This window comes from Fusarium graminearum, chromosome 4 (assembly GCF_000240135.3).
Source record: "Fusarium graminearum PH-1 chromosome 4, whole genome shotgun sequence".
Taxonomy (NCBI): domain Eukaryota; kingdom Fungi; phylum Ascomycota; class Sordariomycetes; order Hypocreales; family Nectriaceae; genus Fusarium; species Fusarium graminearum.
The window spans coordinates 6542747-6560253 of NC_026477.1; the positions used below are offsets into that span (position 1 = coordinate 6542747).

Genomic DNA, 17507 nt, shown 5'->3' on the forward strand with positions numbered 1-17507 from the left:
CCTGAAATGACAAATTCTATCACATTTTGAATATGTACGCACATCTGAACTCTGGAGAGCAATATTTGTATTCGCTATCCTAGCCTTCGATTCCTGCATTGTTGTGTGCTGGATCACACCACAAATGTCTAGAGCCAATCCGTGCTTGTTTTTATCTGATCCAACACTGACCTTTCCTTGTAAACGCCTTGGGCTTGGGAGCATCGAATGCGGACATTGAAATGAGCTCCATGTCTACAGCTAGCCCGTTCAAGTCGTCAGCCTCGCTGGTTTGTATGTCACATTAACTTGTGGTTTTTAGTTGCCCAATCTCTCAGTAACAACGCATCCAAGCAAGCCAGGGAACAGCCAAGGATACTGTGCAACTTCAATCTCAAACGCATTTATCGTCTGACGGGCTTTGGTGGTAAGCTCCTCATCCAACAGTAAGCTTGCAAGGCGGAAAAGGTTGGCAACGCTGACAGCGTTTGTGGATGGAAGTGAAGTATCCATGCCTTCCTTCAGACGAAGAATCACATGGGGGCTATGAGCTTTTGTCGTAAAGAAAGCACCATCATCATCGAAAAACAAGGAGATTTGTGTTTCTGCGGGGGTTAGCGGAACGTCATACGAATGAAGAGGACAGAGTGTGACTTACGCTGCAGAGTTTCAGCAAACTCAAGATAATGATGGTTCTCCGTCAGCTCGAAAAGGTCCAATAGACCTTGGATGAGGTAGGCATAGTCATCCGCAAAGGCGGTATGTCCTCTTTCCCCAGACCATGTCCTGTAAAGGACCTTCTCGTCGGCATCCCAAAGTCTCTCTTTAATACAAGCAGCGGCGCGCTCTGCCGCACTCTTGCACCTAGAGCTTTGCTCCGGTTTCAACGTTCTCAAGGCAGAAGCTGCCTTGGAAAGTGCTGATATGACAAGACCGTTCCATCCTGCAACAATCTTGTCGTCTAATTCAGGGCGCACACGCTCTTGTTCTCGCTTTTTTCTCAAAGCAGCCTTTCCCTTTTCAATGTACTCCCGAACCTTTTCCACTGGCGTACTGAAGTGGCTGCTGAGCTGTTCAACAGTGGTCTTGACACACAGTATGTTTTGATTCTCAAAATCGTCGTTGGGGTCGTTTGTCTCCTTAACGTTTCCATCCTTGTTCACATTCCAATACGCCGCCAGAATAGGACTCATGTGATGATCAATGTCGTCCAAGACTGATTTGAACTCACGCCACGTCCATACATAGTAAGCACCCTCTCTCTTCTCATTGTCGCCTTGTCTGTAATAAGAATCGGCCGCTTCACTTGAAGCAAAGCCACCCTCGGGAAGGGTGACAGGAGATGTGGTGAGATAGTCGATAAGTTCAAGAACAACATCCAGGAACTCGCCCTGCTCGCCCCCGCCGCTTGCCTTCCAGGCGTCAATATATAGGGAGAGTAATTGCGCGTTGTCAATAACAAGCTTCTCAAAGTTAGGGATGCTCCAGTCCGCGGTGACTGAACAACGAGAGAACCCAGTAGCTCCAATATGGTCGTGCAGCGCTCCATCACGGATCTGACGCAACGTGTCCAGGGCAATTTTGGTGGCATGTCTGCATTCGTCGTATCCAACAACATCCTGGACGGATCCCGGTGCTGTCAAGAGTCCCAGCAAAAACGTCAGCTTGGGGGGGATCACAAACTTGGGTGCCAAGCCAAACCCTCCATGTACTAGATCGAAGGTGCTAACGATATTCCTATACGCCACCTCCAGCTGATCCAGATCCAACTCCTGTGAAACGATCATAGTCCTGTTTTCAGTGGTACTCAGATTGCTGGGAGCTGGTGCGCCCCAGCCAGCCAGCGGACCCAAAGCTGAGGGCGCCGTGATACTCCTTGTACCCAAAGTGCCCTCAGCTGCAAATTCCTTGAGCTGCGCAACAATCTCAGTAGCCTCCTTGCGGCATCGAGCTTCTTGGTCATTCCAGGTGTCTCGCATCTTCTTGAAAATAGTAAGAGAGTCGAGAACCTCGTCGGTACTATCGCCATTGTGGCGTCGTCTTCCTGTGGGCCCAACCCAATAAGTTCCACCAAAGACTGGCTCCAGATTCGGCGTCAGGAACACGTTCAAAGGCCATCCACCAACCTTGTAGACGGCTTGTGCATAGTTCATATAGACAGCCTCTATGTCAGGGCGCTCCTCTCGATCAACTATGACAGGCACGAAAGACTCGTTTAGTACCGCAGCCGACTCAGGGTTAGAGAAGGTCTCGATTGACATGAGGCGACAAACTTGAATTATTAGCCATAGCAAGGAGAGGAAAGCTGACGCAAAGATGATGACATGACTTACAGTGGCATGCCTTGTAACCAATATTAAGAAAGATAAGTTTGTTCTCTTTGCGTGAACGCTCAACTGCCTCGTCGTCCAGGAGTTGCCATGCGACCAAGTCCTTGGCATGATCCCGAATGTACGGGCTCCGACTAGAGGCGGCGCGGTTTTGCAAAGGCGAGAGGGGTCTGGGTAAGCTCGAAGCCGACTCATCGCTACTCACAGGCGTTGAGCGCATGGCTATGGCCGACGCGGTGAGCTCTGAAGCTACCATGATGAAGGGTTGGGACTGGTCTTGGTCTTGGTCTTGTTCTTGCAGGCTGCGCTGTTGTTGTTGTTGTTGATGTCGTCGTCAAGGTCCACGACTGAGTTTGCTCTGGTGGGGAGGGCTACAGCTGTCAGTAGGTTTGACGTACGAATAACGATAAGGCTGATGATGTAAGAGCTGTTTGTAGCTCTCGCAAAGTCTCGAAAGAGCTATCACTTGACGTAGTATTGGTGTTGATGTCAGTATGGAAGAGATAAGCGAGAGGGATCCATGCAGACGGCTACAGTTGGAAGGTAGAAAGACAGTCCCGGTGATTAATCACTCGCCAGAAGAGGCATGGAGATTTATTAACGGTGGAAGCTTCCCGACTTTTGGCTGGATCCCAATAGAAGCCGAGCACCCAAAGGCAGTGACCTCAGAGACAATTCAGTGGGGTCGTCCTAGGCCCAGGCTACAGTGGAGGTCTCAGTCTCAGTCGTGGCGGGGGTTATCCCAGTAGCGCTGTTTCCGCTTTAGGAAAGGCTGGGACCCTCAGGTGGGTTACTAAAAAATAGGGACTTAAAGCAGTATAGACGAAATTATTAGTACACTTTTAGGCTTTTCATACACTAAGAGTGAACCAATATTTATGTCAGCCGTTAAGTCAGTATCGGTTTTTATGCAGCCCACCTGCCTCTTTACATCGGCTTTCGTGAGTCAAGCAACAACAATGCCGTGTCCATGAGTCGTGTAGAACGTTTTTCCCTCGGCTTCAGGGGCTTTTTGAGAGTAATAACGGGCCTAGGTAAAGTTTACTTTTTGTTTTCTTTTTCTAGCACTGCCGAGTAACGGGCGCGCTTGCGACCTGATATTAGTTGGCTCCTAACAGTAAAAGTGGCATTCCAGTTACCCTAGACCCAGATCGTGTAGTCAATGAGCAACAGAATGAGCAAGACTCAATATCGTGCTTGAAAGCTGAATAATGGATGGATATACGCTCGAATAGAAGGGATTTCTCTGTTAGCGGAGATGCTTAACGTCTGGGTCTAAGTGGTTGATATTGGTAGATACACCACACCTTTACATCGCATTCTGTCGTCACCAGCACCATTGTCACGACTCTTATCACACCAATCACGAGCATTCTCATTCATTTTTAACAGCAAGTGCAAAGCCAATCTAAGTTAAAGTGGAAACATTTAACACCAAACCTGACTTCCGCAGATCGTTGCGTATGTTTATAAAGTTATGGTGACACCAACTAGGTTTGTTGATAAAGTGACACGGAGCAAACAACCGGAGAGCCAGTACTAGGAAACACAGACGAGTAAAAAACATACTGACTATGTTGAGAGTCAAATATAGCCGCAACATGACTTATCCTCCAAAGCAAGTGATTGCTCCACAGACGGTACGGAATGTTTGTGGAACGTCTTGGGTCAACTGCCACCTCAAACCCTATTTGCAAATCTAGAATAACTCTCATCTTTCCTGTTAAGAGAATCATTACAAGATGTCTAACTTTGATCCTTCTGTCGTCAAAGCTGGCGAGAACCACACAACCATTGAAGAGACAGAAAACCAAGTCAGCTTGGCCTATGGAATGGCCATTCACGAACTCGATATCATTCTCGAACTGGTCAATTTTATCCAAGAACCTCCAGGAGACGACCATGAAGCCCTCAAAGCATACCGCGACCAAACTGCCAAAGACGTCCGAAGACTACTTGTGAGAGTCAACATCAGCAGCGGGATATTGAAAGCTCGCGATGCTCAGTTTCACTACCACGCCAAACGTCTACGCACAACAGACCGTATCGATCGACTTCGACTTTGGAATCGAGAGAAGAAGCAAGAATTGGAGGCAGCTCGATTGCGAGATGGAGAGCGAGGCTTTGAAGCCACCAGCAAACGGCTCGAAGAGCAAAAGCGTGTAGTGATCAAGTGCTACAAGCTGGAGAGTTTATGGGACAAGGCAATGCAGCGGGAAAAGTCTGCCGGTACTCAAGTTGACGACTTGTCAAGCGATTGCGAGACAAGCATGGAAGAGTAAAGTTTTGAGCGGCAAGGAGCCTGCTTCCAGTGTTAGAATCATGACGGCAACTCTGTTCGGCACAGCGGAATTTGTCACACATTGTACGTAGGTACCCATTAGGTAACCAAATGTGGTGATTTTAATCAGTGTTATATATGCGAGAAAGACTTGAAGGAGTTGCTGAGTGGGCGTACAAGTAGCATTGGCCAAGCATTGACGGGTAGAGATGTATGACATGATACGACTATATGTTAGAACAAAACAAGCATAATCAAGAGAGTTACACAGGCCGGTAGAATGTTGAATGCCGAAAGGGAATAAAGTTGGAGAAATAATAAACGTTGACGCCCGGATATGGTTATGTCGCGAGGTTGGATGAATCAGGCCGTTGTTCGCACTGAGCATTGAACGCTTTATCACGGACGACTATCGTAGACGGGTGTACTTCGCGATAGAACTTCAAATAGAAGACAATACAGTGATTGATATAAATTAATTGCCATGAAGATATATGAATTGTATATTTAAATATGATGATCTGTTGTTGATTTGATGGTGGACTCTTGTTGACAGGAGTGGATCATGTTGTCGTTGTCTCACCCCTCCAACTTCTCACGCTAAAACGGCAACTACCAGCTTATCGATAAGCCGATCGCGGAACCCTTGCAACAGCTCTCTAGAACCAAGAGCTTCGTCTTGGTTGCCTACTTTACTTCTTTCATCCTTTTCATCCTTTTCTTCTTTTTCATTAATAGTCGACCGACCATGGCCGAACCGACGTATACCGTGTTTGTACGGGTACCCATGCCTCGAGGCGACTTTGTTGACCCTCCACCGGTAAGAACCTCCCTAAACCCGGTCATCTTAAGGGCTATCATGCGCGCGCATCCGAGTAGTCATGGTGAGGCTAACTTGAAGCATGACAGGTGAACTGGGACCTTGTCAAAGATGAGGCTTTATGGAAGATCCTTTCTGGAGCTGCAGAGAGGCAGATTGATTGTAAGAAGTCACACCATTCTTGCACATTCATTGGAGCTGACCTGGACTAGGGGACGAAATGTATGTGTCGATCCTCTGTCACAAACTACAAACAATACTTACTGAGATGCAGCGCCGATCGCTTTGAAGTCTCGGTAGACTTTCTTCTCCAGCAAGTTGCCTGGCTCACCGAAAGACATGCTTCGCAGGTCCGCGCACAAGTTCGCAAGGCTACCGCTGCCGTCCGTAACTCTGGTCCCTCTCCTGTCCCGAGCGGCGAACCCGCTGGTTCCGGCCATCAACGAGCGCACTCCGCTTTATCCTTTCGAAGAGACTCGCCACGTAATGAAGCCGGAAGTGGTACAGGTACACCTCTTCATTCATCGATGCGACCACTAGTCGCGCGGAATACATCAACCAATACTACCGTCTTGAGGGATATGACAGGGGCACCGGCTTCACCTCGACCGGGTGTTGGATTAGCCTCGCGAGCCGGTGACAGACGTCGCCTTTCATCACTACCCATCACATCAGTTCCAGACAAGTCCCTGGAGCAAACAGCTCAGCCAGAGCTTTCACCAGAAGAACGAAGCCCATCACCAGGTCCAGCGGAGGATAGCTCACCGACATCATCCGATGATGAATCCATCCCTGCTCAGTCTCGTATAATTCGCCGCCCACCGCGATATCAGCCGCCTGATGGTGGACAATACGAAGACGACGACGACGACGAATCTGAGCCTGCTTTTCAACCCTATACATCTCCTTCCAGCAAGACTTCTGCTCAGGACCTCGGCTCGACTCTCAGGGGGGATAAGCCTGTTTCTGGTAAACGACCTCACAAGAGTCACGGAAAACCCGCCATCCATAAATCCAATACATCCGACTCTTCAGCCAGCTCTGCCGCCATAATACAAAAACCAGATAAGACTGATAGATCAACTGAGCAGCGGACACCTGGTCCTCTCTCACCACATCGGCCTGCCGAATTGACCGGACGTAGCCCAGGAGGTAAGGATAAGGGTTACTCTCGTGAAGGGAGCGAAGGAACCCCTAGCATGGGCAGCAGTTATAGTGATCTTGACGGTAAGTTGCTTTCAAACCTCCTGCCACCGCCGAGCCTGCTACTCACACCGTGCCAGATGCCTCTGTTACTCAGTCTGCATTGGAGGAAGCATTGGCTAGCCACATGAATAGTAGGGGGGCGGGAAGCCGCTTTAGTATAAGCCAGGCTTTCCGCAGCCGCTATACCTCCAGCTCTAACCAGTGATTCGACCAACATTTGTTTGTGATATTGCTTTTTATGGACACTTGGCATGGAGTTTGGAAAACCGGGAATGATTGTATGCATCAAGAATGGCGTTTGCTGTAAGACGTAGGCCTTGTTGTTTTTGACACGGAAGTCGAATATCCCACCTCTACTGCTTGGCAGAATAGAAAGAAAGCCGGCAATGAAATTTCAGTATCTGATAAACTGTGTATTGTGATTGTTGATTTGATGTACTGCAGGTTTGGTGATGTCGCATGCCACAATCAGGCACGGCGATCAGGAGGACAATTTGCTGCAGGAAAACTGCGAGCCTATTCTATGAACAGCACTGTATTGTCTCATTGAGAGCAACAGTATTCTAGCTGCTCTTCAGATGAGTGTCGAATAAGGTGGATAGATCGGGTTGGTTTAATTTCTTTCCCGGCTGCCTGCAGTTGCCATTATCCACCCTGACACTTCTCAGGGCACTTAATCACAAGCACTCACAGATCGCAGACTTCCTTTCTTCAATCTCTTCTTACTATCCCCATTCAAATATTTGGAATTTCTACAATTTGGATCTTTCAATTCTTCAGAAACTTGCGCCTTTCTTCCTCGTGAGCATGTTCCGCCGCCACTGGTCGGGTCTTCCCAAGGATGTCTCCTTTCCAAAAGACCTCGCTGGCCTTGGGTTTGTCACATTGGGTCACTTCATGATATTCATCTAATATTTGGCAGATATTTTGTAAACGATCAGGATGAAGTTCGATCGCTCAAGGACCCGGATAACTACTTCAAGTTCCATGTCAACAAGAACACTCGAGTCAACGACCGTCAGAGGTTCCAGCTTCAGCGTACGTAGCATCAGCTACGGTCACAACTGAAGCATACTAATCGGATCTAGGCGCTATGGAAGATATAATCCATGAACGGCTACAGAAGGAAGGTCTTCAGAAGATCCAACTTTTGCCCGGGAACAAGAAACAGTGTCCCATCTTCGTCGGCACTAACATTGCAAAAACCGAACGCATCGTCGCCATTTTCGGCGAACCTCATCAAGATCTTGGCTTTATCGCCGGTCGCATTGTGAACGGACCTGGTGGTATGGCTAAGGGTAGTATGATATCTGTTGTACAAGCACTTGCCAAGCAGTCTGCCTCCCCTGATGACCCTGAGCCTCCATGCGTGATTCTCGCCAACATGGGTCAGAGGTTCTGGTGGCCTGAAGAAGAGCGCACTCTCACTATCGAAGATGCTGCGGATATTCCTCTTCCTAGCCTGGTGCACTCTGGACGGCAGCACAGCAAGGAGTTGAACGAGATTCCTGGAAGTGAGTCTACTATTGCGCACATGACAACCATTTTCAACAAGGTCATCGACGTGAACAAGAATGCCAAAATCGACATTATCGCGATTGGGCAAAGCTGCGAGGTGGCTCTGGAGTTCTTTGAGAACAACGAGAACTGGGCTCGATGGGGTCATCGCTTGGGTGGTATGCTTCTCATGGGGACTGTCTTCCGTGCAGACCTGCTTGCCAATGCCGAGTTCAAAAATTTTCTGGCCAAGGTAGCCCCAAATTTCAGTCTAAATACCATTCACTTGCTAATGCTCCCAGCGTGCTTGTGGCTATCTAATTTCCGATGATCCCCTCGACACTCCCCTTGCCATGCCCAGTGGTAATCCATCACTCATGATCGACCCTCTTGGTTGTCCCTGTTTTTCTAGCGGAGAGCATCAGTACACTGAGATGATACTCATCAAGGCCCTTGAGTCAGCTCTTGCTTATCTGCAGGCAATTGCCCTGACACCCGGATTTGCGAATCCGGACGTGGCTGTCGCAGAACGACTTCCAACCGACATCACAGACCAACAGTGGAGTGAGATCCCCGACGAGATCAAACCCGAGATCCAAACTATAGATTCTGAATGGATGGAGAGGCAGGTCAAGGATCTCAGACGATGGAACTACTTCGAGAAGTATGGTGTGGCACCTCCTGAAGAGGAGGACGACGACGACGATGAAATGTAGTTTGAGGCCTTAGAGACGAAAGGCTCTGAACCTGAGGTGGCGACGTTAATTTTGCGGAGCAACATAGGGAGCATCGTTACTACATTCTCGTAGGTTGTGTAAAAGGGGATATCTTGTTCATTAAACAGACTAGGATCAATCTTGAGTCTTGAGCAGCAGATAGGTAGATAAGATACAAATAATCTTCTCCAGGTCCCAGAATATACAAGTATTATATTTGTTTTCTTTTTTACATCCTTTTACGCTTTAAATAGCGAGGCCAGGTTTGGCCCTGCTGGTGTCAGATCCTCAATCAGTTCTCGTGTCCTACGCACGCGCTCCTTTACCACGGCATCTTCAGCGGTCCATCGATCCTCAGCATTTGGTGGAGTACCGCTCCAGAAAGAAAAGACACCGGATTTTGTAGAACCCTTTTCTTGCCGTTGCTGCTCCTCTCGAGCGAGCTTGGCGACCATTCTGCTCCAGTTCTTGAGACCCTCGCCTAAGCACTCACGGCATGTCTTCTTGGCTGCCTTATCAGCAGTCGCAAGATCCATGTTGCGCAGCTGCTCCTCAGCAACATCGACACTATCGCGTGTCCATGACAGTCCGTCGTCCTTGGAAGATGAGGCGAAGAGAATCTCGCCGATCCATAGACTGAGAGAAGCCTCCTGGCAACGCTCGTGGGGGCTACGCCAGGGAGACTGGGTACCGTCGGGTGGAGGAGGAGGGTAGTCAGCTTGTAAGAAAATCCGAATCAGATTGTCTAGAGACGAGGGGGCTTTCGGCCTGACGTGAGCAGCAGCGGGAGGGTCGTTAGAAAGAGAGCGACGGGCCTTGAGGAGGGAGAGATAGATAGGGAGGGCGGAGTCAACGTTTCCACTGCGCGCCTTGAAGGTCGCCATAGCAGTGACAGCGTCGAGGACGTTTTGGGAGGGCGGGCCAGCCTTGTCGTTAAGAATAAAGGTCGTGGGGTTGTAAGGGGGGTTTGCCATGTCGACTCCCTGTGTAGCTTCGGCGAGCGCTAAGTTGTACAGCGCCTCAGCGCCTTCCGGCTGGTTCTTGAACTCCATGTAGCTGGCATACTCAAGTGTCGCCTCGAGCTTTTGTCGCGAAGTCAAGCCCTTGGTAGCCAATATCTTCATGTAAAAGTTATCGGCGCTGGGGTAGGCAACTTCGCAGTCCTCCTCACGGGGGGCGTGGGGTTGTCCTGGGGGAATTGGCGTGGGTCTTGGGTTTGACGGCCCGATAACGAATTCGGGGGGTGAGATGATGTTGCGAGAGAGGTCGCGCACCCAGTTGTCGACATGTTCGGCGCCCTTGGCAGCAAGCATGATGGCCTCGAAATAACCTCGTCTCCATTCCTCGCTCTTACCAGAGATATCGCATGGGTTGAACTCCCCAGGAATCTCTGCCGCAGGATCGACTCTGTCCGTAAGTTTCGTAACACCCTGGCCGTCGACCTTGGCATCTTCTAATCGCAACACCAATCCTCGTGCCAATTCGAATGACCAAGGCCAATTAATTTCGCCGTTGTTCGGAGCCTTGCTGTTATTCGAGTCTCTTAGGAATTTTCTCGTCATCCATCCCCATTCGTGCGGCGTGGGGTATTCCTGTTCCAACTTCTCCTCATTGACAAAGAACAAAATGACGCCCGCACATGCTAATAAACCCCAGAACGAAGCTGTGTATCGAACCGCCAACTTGGCCTCGTGCTTCAACCATTTCCGTCGTTCAGTGGTGAAGTATCGGACGCTATTTGAGGTCACTGGGATGGAAAGAAACGGGAGGTTCGGTCTTGATTTTGTGGTGAGTTGTGTGTGGTGTGTAAAGGTTCGTAGAAGACATGGAGATCGGGTTCGAAGAGTTGGTACTCGAGGTGTGAGAACTCGGACACGGCGACCGACGAGTCGGGGACGCATGGCGCCGGCGTTTGGTAAGATGGAACCTCTCTCGCACTTGGCAGTTCGTCTCACCCGTCGTTTGTCGTCAATTCGGAATTGTCGTCAAGATAAGATTATATAGAGTCGTGGGATGATGAAGATCTCTAAAAGTGACGATATGAAAATTGAGCCAATTGGAGTCGCTGACTAAGGCGGCATATTCTGTGCGCCAAAGCCTGCGCAAAACCTGGAGGAAATTCCATGAGCACATCAACTGGATCTTAATTGATTAGGACAGGGAACATTTTTTGTGCTACAAATTCTGTAAAAATGTCCTCCTTCTTATCGTCAGAAACACTTTCAAATCCTAGGTTTCAGCTATTTGCGGCAGCCGCTTTTTCAGGAGCTACAGTCGCATCTCTAATATTGGGTTACCAGGCGTTGGAGCGAGAAGAGAGAGTTTATGAGCTCAAGAACTCAATCCCTGCAGATGATCCTAATCTCCATCCTGTACTGTCGTCATGCTTCTTCAGTAAAAACACTACTGACCAGTCACAGTTGAACAACTTTGGTGGTTCATCAGCGCCACCAGTCGATAAAGAAGATGCCAGGAACCAGGCCATGGCTCGTCGTGCGCAAGCAGGAGACTTTGACGAAGAGTTGATCCTTGAGCAATTGGCGAGAAACCGTGTATTTCTAACGGACGAGGGTCTCGATAAGCTTCGAAACTCTTTCGTTATTGTGGTGGGCTGTGGTGGCGTTGGATCACACTGTACCGCTGCTCTGGCACGCTCTGGAGTGTCTAAAATTCGATTGATCGATTTTGACCAAGTGACTTTGAGCTCTCTCAATCGCCATGCGGTTGCTACTCTGGCCGATGTTGGTATTCCCAAGGTGCAATGCTTGGAGAGGCGCATGATGGCTATCGCCCCTTGGGTGAAATTTGATCTACGACAGGAGCAGTTCAACGAGAATGTTGCGGAACGATTACTTCGACCTTGGGGCGATGATGGACGTGCCCCTGACTTTGTCATCGATGCTATTGACAACATAGAGACCAAGGTTTCGCTTCTCGAATACTGCCACAAGAACAACCTACCAGTCATCAGCGCCATGGGCGCTGGTTGCAAGAGTGACCCAACCAGAATCATCGTAGGAGACATAGGATCAAGCAAGGATGACGGTCTCTCGCGCGCGACCCGAAGGAAGCTCAAGCTAAAGGGTATCACAAGCGGAGTCCCAGTTGTTTACTCTACAGAAACAGCAGGTGCTGGCAAGGCCGAGCTGCTCCCTCTTCCCGAGGAGGAGTTCCAAAAGGGCTCTGTTGGCGATCTTGCAGCCATGCCAAACTTCCGAGTCCGAATCCTCCCCGTCCTTGGCACGATGCCTGCTATCTTTGGTCTCACCGTCGCCAACCATGTTATCCTGAGCATCACAGGCTATCCCCTCGACTACGTGCCCGCCAAGGGTCGCGAGAAGATGTATGAGGGAATGCTGGCAACGATACAGAGCTCCGAGGAGAAACTGGCACGCATGACTTACGAGGGCGACACAGTCGGCCTCAAGGTGCCTATTACCACTGGCGACGTTGCTTTCCTTTCCGAAGAGCTGTACCGTGGCCGAAGCGCCATAAGCGGCATCCCTACAAAGCTGGTCCTCATCCGATGGGAGAAGCCCGAAGGACCCAGCATGACAACCTTGGGCGAGGGCAAGGACACCCAGAAGTGCTCGACGGTGAAATTGAGGGATCTCGTATTGATGACGAAGGAGGAGGCAACACGCCATGAAAAGGGGATCTTTAAGGAGGGAAAGTCTCTTGACGAGGTGTACGACGCCGAGACACTCGCGCGCGTAGAGGAGAAGAGGGCAACAGCTGAAAAATACGAGGCTTTCCGATCATGAAAAGGGGGCGCTGTATGAGTAGCGCATGGCTTTCCAGAGATGAGATACATGATCACGTCAGATACGTCAGAGGTTGCCTCAAGGCGCAGTCCGAGGATATCGTTTGATGTGGTTTACGAATTGATGAGCGTTTCGAGAGGAAGTTCTTCTGTTTCGTTCGCCTTCTACCCGCGCATCCGTTATGCTGACCATGCCCACGCACTGATGCCTTCGAGTCACTCGCCTGAAATCCTTCCTCTTCTTCCGTCAGGTTCTTCTTGATGAAGGAGTTTTCAATGCCACCCGACTACACCATGTCCAACAGGGCCTCATGATGTATTCCTTCACGATACCAGCATTTCACTCCAACATTCCTGCCTAACACAAGGCGACAAGAAGGATTGAAAGGACAGCCTTGATTGACCCTTTCTGAAACGAATTGATTGGTGTGCAGACTACCAGAAGCAGCTGGGCTCGGCCTACCAAAAGGATCATGGGTAATCTATTTTCCTAGGCCTCAAAGCCCTAGGATCGTCCTTCGGGATAATGATTTCCGAATGGTGATGGCTGCTTGCAGATTAATACACCACTACCAATAGTCCTCCCTATCACTGTCGATCAGCTGAGCTTATATTGTAATTTCGGTGTGATTTCACGTCGCTTGTCTGGCCTCTTGTTTCAAATTGTCAGCCCTGTAGTATGATAGCACCTTTGAGGCCACAAAATCTGGCGGTCGTATAGACTTCACCTATGGTCACACATGACACATTCCACACTCAACACTGCTTAACGCTGCACATTGCTTCGTGATCGTGAAATCCTAGTAGAGTAATTGTATAATACAGATCGACTTTATGCAGCCGTGGAGCATTGACAAATGCGTCCGACTTGCTTACCCTTGACTGCGCCCGTCAATATACACTTCAAAGCAATTCGGTCACAATGACGGCCCACCAACATGGTGTTTCATGGTGTAGAAGATACAACCAACCAACCTTTCTGCCTCAATTACCCAACTGTCAATAAGGCAACTGAATCATCAGGCGATTTCCCCCTCAATTGATGCCTTTTACATTTGCTTGATAGGCCCAACAATCGAATGTATCCTGCTGTTGAGAGACACAAGTGTCGAGGTGAGGGTCGGCTGGTAGCATTGAGAGACGTGCATGTGTGTTGGTAGGCGTAGGCTGCTAGCATCCCATAACAAATATGTCGGCCTCTGTTGGTCATTCTTGCAAACATTTTCAAGGCTTGAGTGACATCTGTTGGGTTGGTTTGCTCAGACCGCTCATTTTGACTTGTAGCAAACTCCAGTGAAGCCATTGACAACTCGATACAGATGATGTGTCGCCAGCCGTCCCCGAGACTATATCTGATTGCGTAGTATTTTGCGATCGTCTCATGGCGAATTTGCCTTGACAATCTGTTTGGTTAAGAGTTCACCGGATTGTTGAGCCGGATGCTGAGCCGCAGCTGCCAAAAGCAAATATGCAGCCACTTAATAGACGGCTGGGTATTGAATCTGAAACTTACATGTGAGAAGTGACGAGGGAACAAGATCTATCATTCGACTGTGTTTTCCATGTCAGCATTTATCCATTTGTAGTATGTATAAGCGTAGGAGAGAACTCCTGACAAGCCGTTGCCTCCTCAGTTGGAAGCGAAGTGTAGTCGGTACAATCGCCAACACATTTGGCAAACAGAATTGAAGTAATGTCGTAAAAGATAAGAAAGACTAAGAGTGCAGTGAAATGTATTGTGATAACAGGGAGCTTCACCGAGTGCAGGACAGTGCAGTTTGCCAGTGCTTGACAATATTTGGGTGCAAGGCGACTGTAAACTGTTACACCGCTTCCGCGAGAAACCAACGGACGATCTTGAATATTTCTTGAGGTTAAGGAGGAGAGAAGAGACGCGGGGAGGGCACCGTCACGAATATATTGAAGAGAGTACACGGAACACGTGTGGACTCGCACACCGGTACTCTGTATTACACACGGGATCTCCCAGTAATTACCTAGTTGCGCATTGTGGAACAAGACGTGGGTGCATGCTGGCCATGGAAATAGAGGCCGTATTAGCATGGGCATTATATATGCTAATACCCGAGCAACTGAAATATGGCCTGATCTTTGGCTGTTGTGTAACTGGTGATGGAACACATGAGCTTCAGCTTCAGTTTACAACCGCCAAGGTAGCCAGTCGGTATATCTATCGTCGGGCATAGCATCATGGTCTCACAAGACCAAGTAATCTAGACTGTCCACTTCACGTGAAGCCCCTACATTCTGTGATAGTGTTCGACATGCAGGACTAATGCTGCACCACACGATAAGTGTCACCATCGGCCTCATTGAATCAAGAATGTAAGTCATCTGCTGAATGAATGCTTGAAATTGATGATTTGCAGTTTGTAATGACCCTTTGTTGCGTACGTCTCTTTCAGCTTCTTACACATTTGCGTCATTGTATCAGCAGTTTGAAACAAACACACCTAGGAGCCACCGTGATTCCAGAGTGAAGATGTGTTCAGCACCACCCTCCCTTCGGTCATATGTAACACTGGATGCCCTCGGAGTGCGAAGGATAGGAGTTACACCAAGGAGGTGATGCAGTTGCGATATTGAGGCTCAAGTGATTCGCAAACGGTGGCAGGGCGGCTTTTAAGGCAACTGGGTGTGACAATTGACGAGACCTGGATCGAATGCTCAATTTCAGATCGAACAATGTGTTCACACGCAGGAGGTATGCATGGAACGACCACACCTCTTCATGTTTGATCAGCCTGGCATGCATACGATCCGTGTACAAAGGAATTTAAAAACAAGGCAGAAGGCAGCTCGCGATGCGTCCCAATAAGCTGAGGTAATGGCCACAAGAAGCCCAAGGCTGAAGCCCCTTACTAGGGAGGCTGAAAGGAACCTGACGCAAGTATTTGCTCATAACCTATTGAATGGAATTCAAATTTTCTGCTGCCTAGAGGCTTACTAGATTGTAGTAAGTGAGAGTTTAGATATTTGACCAGTTATCTCGATACTGTATCATTTGATATGTACTTACAGGGCGTTTGCCATGTCTAATTGGTTGTCTTGGAAGGAAGCTGTGCCAACCAGCCTCTAGAAATACCAGCACGGGGGTATGGAGGGGACGGGTCCGATTTGACAAAACAGTGCTACCATAACTCTTTTGTTGAGTGGTTGGCCAGCCGCTCGCCTTTCCAGAAGCCTAATAAGGTGATGAAGACCAATAACATGGATGATGCCCCGGACATTCTCCATTTTTCTCGGGATGTCGGCCGGGTAAACGGGGCCGGTCCGGGGCCGGCATTCGTCCGTCCATCAACCAGCAATTATAAAGCTTTGCTGAACAGATTTGTCAACAACAAGCTGGCAGAAATGCCAGCTCTTCCAGAGTGGCGTTTTTAACAATTTCTTAGAGATATATTCATGCAGATTCTGCACCTTCATGCCAGATATCAAGAATATAGTCTAACTAAGCATCATCGTGTAAGCAAACGTGGCAAGAAGGAGGCCTCTTTATAAGAGGGCCTCGCCTTCCCGCCTTCCGTCTCCCGATTGAACGAAGTTTGTTTCCCTCTTCTTCCCGATTTTCATCTTATGATCAGATTGTTGTTCTTGTCAGCCCCAGTAAGCTCACTCCTGCCTATGATCTCCACTTTAGGCAAAAGGTAGTTACCTGGCAAAGGAGTCACCGGGAATGAACAAACTCATTTCTTTCGCTGGGAACATCCTTCGAGTCTCGGCCAGTGTGGACCAAAACTCTGGCAGAGGCGCTCCAAAAGGCAGCTGAGTCTAGGTGTTCACCAAAGTTCACTGGAATTGTTTCCAAACCATCTCTGTTGGTCTATCCAGTAAAGGCCCGATGACCAACACAAATACCATCAAGTGTTGGTAAGAAAAATGACGAATTTCTTGGGGCGTTTTATCGTTTGTCCCTCGGAATGATTACTTGATAATGAGGTTGGTGCGGCTGAAGCCACGGACCATCGATAAAAGGAGGTTCGAAGCCAATCTAGCAATGTCGATGACAGTCCATCATTTCCGCTGAGCAAATGCCATTTACCAGATGTCATTCTTCCCGGCATCTCGATATGGAGGCTCCAAATCAGTGAAAGATGCACAAAGTACTGGTTGTCAGTTGACAAAGCCAGCTGCTGGCATGACAGCCTGATGGGCTGCCCATATTTGGCCAGATCGAGGAGAAAGCTGTCTCGTGAATATGTGTTATTCGTGATCGTGAAAATAGCCGGTAGCTGAGCCACTTTTGTCCACAAAGCGCTTTGCGCGTACGAATTCACGGTAGCGCTCTCTGGAATGAACGCTCGCTCAAATTCGTGGAGGAACGATGTGTAGAATCGAAGTTGTCGGGGCGTTGAACATCTGGAGTAAGCGGTGATAAAACCGAGATGTTATCATTGCGAACCATTGCCCATATCCGTACATAAGGGTTGAAAATAGGTCACATCCTAGGCTGATCTTGCACGTCCTTATTTGTCTTAATTCTGGGGCGTACAACACGGCAAATGCGAACTGGCCGCCATGATCACAGCCTAGTTTCCCTCAGGTACCTACCCGAGGTAAGTTGATAAATACGATGACAAGCCTCTCATATCTTCATTTTTTAATTCGCAAGACCTCACTTCTTCTACGTTCCTGAGCGAACTCATGTTCTAATTACACAAGTCCAACCCCCATTTATTTATTCATTGAACTTTTTTTCGAAAGTTGATGAAGGTGGTCGGGTCGAGACTGGACTGCTTTCATCGTTGCATGTGAGAAAAGAAACCTCACGTGGTGTATAGGCTCGCACTGAGCTACTGACAGACTTGACACATCTTTGACACATCTGGGCAATACAGATAAATATTTATTTATATGTCTTTGTGATCAATAACAAGAAATAACATCTTTGCAA

At 48.7% G+C, this 17507-nt stretch overlaps 6 protein-coding genes across 6 annotated transcripts; 4 read left to right on the top strand and 2 right to left on the bottom strand.

The window, feature by feature from the left end:
- Nucleotides 1-179: 179 nt before the first annotated feature.
- FGSG_09417 (uncharacterized protein) lies at nucleotides 180-2529 on the bottom strand (the record flags this gene model as incomplete). The annotated part of the gene is made up of 3 exons (XM_011330021.1): nucleotides 180-584; nucleotides 638-2170; nucleotides 2313-2529. 3 exons carry the CDS (start codon nucleotides 2527-2529, stop codon nucleotides 298-300), a joined length of 2037 nt encoding a protein of 678 aa, XP_011328323.1. The 3' UTR covers nucleotides 180-297.
- A 1522-nt stretch (nucleotides 2530-4051) lies between these two features.
- Nucleotides 4052-4724, top strand: FGSG_09416 (uncharacterized protein; the record flags this gene model as incomplete). Its single annotated transcript, XM_011330022.1, has 1 exon — nucleotides 4052-4724. The coding sequence occupies one exon, from the start codon at nucleotides 4052-4054 to the stop codon at nucleotides 4589-4591; it is 540 nt and encodes a 179-aa protein (XP_011328324.1). The 3' UTR covers nucleotides 4592-4724.
- Nucleotides 4725-5317: 593 nt separating this feature from the next.
- On the top strand, nucleotides 5318-7132 carry FGSG_13575 (uncharacterized protein). The gene is made up of 5 exons (XM_011330023.1): nucleotides 5318-5410; nucleotides 5500-5572; nucleotides 5623-5632; nucleotides 5685-6637; nucleotides 6694-7132. Exons 1-5 carry the CDS (start codon nucleotides 5378-5380, stop codon nucleotides 6819-6821), a joined length of 1197 nt encoding a protein of 398 aa, XP_011328325.1. The 5' UTR covers nucleotides 5318-5377; the 3' UTR covers nucleotides 6822-7132.
- Nucleotides 7133-7423: 291 nt separating this feature from the next.
- Nucleotides 7424-8444, top strand: FGSG_13574 (uncharacterized protein; the record flags this gene model as incomplete). The annotated part of the gene is made up of 4 exons (XM_011330024.1): nucleotides 7424-7491; nucleotides 7539-7654; nucleotides 7705-8292; nucleotides 8416-8444. The coding sequence occupies 4 exons, from the start codon at nucleotides 7424-7426 to the stop codon at nucleotides 8442-8444; spliced, it is 801 nt and encodes a 266-aa protein (XP_011328326.1).
- A 624-nt stretch (nucleotides 8445-9068) lies between these two features.
- FGSG_09414 (uncharacterized protein) lies at nucleotides 9069-10730 on the bottom strand (the record flags this gene model as incomplete). The annotated part of the gene is made up of 1 exon (XM_011330025.1): nucleotides 9069-10730. One exon carries the CDS (start codon nucleotides 10728-10730, stop codon nucleotides 9069-9071), a length of 1662 nt encoding a protein of 553 aa, XP_011328327.1.
- A 291-nt stretch (nucleotides 10731-11021) lies between these two features.
- On the top strand, nucleotides 11022-12593 carry FGSG_09413 (uncharacterized protein; the record flags this gene model as incomplete). The annotated part of the gene is made up of 2 exons (XM_011330026.1): nucleotides 11022-11150; nucleotides 11250-12593. 2 exons carry the CDS (start codon nucleotides 11022-11024, stop codon nucleotides 12591-12593), a joined length of 1473 nt encoding a protein of 490 aa, XP_011328328.1.
- Between the last annotated feature and the right edge of the window lie 4914 nt (nucleotides 12594-17507).

Coding starts and splice junctions, on each gene's coding strand:
- FGSG_13575 (XM_011330023.1), top strand. CDS start 5,378: ATGCCTCGAGGCGACTTTGTTGACCCTCCACCG. Junction 5,411..5,499: donor ACTTTGTTGACCCTCCACCG/GTAAGAACCTCC, acceptor GAAGCATGACAG/GTGAACTGGGACCTTGTCAA. Junction 6,638..6,693: donor CAGTTATAGTGATCTTGACG/GTAAGTTGCTTT, acceptor ACACCGTGCCAG/ATGCCTCTGTTACTCAGTCT.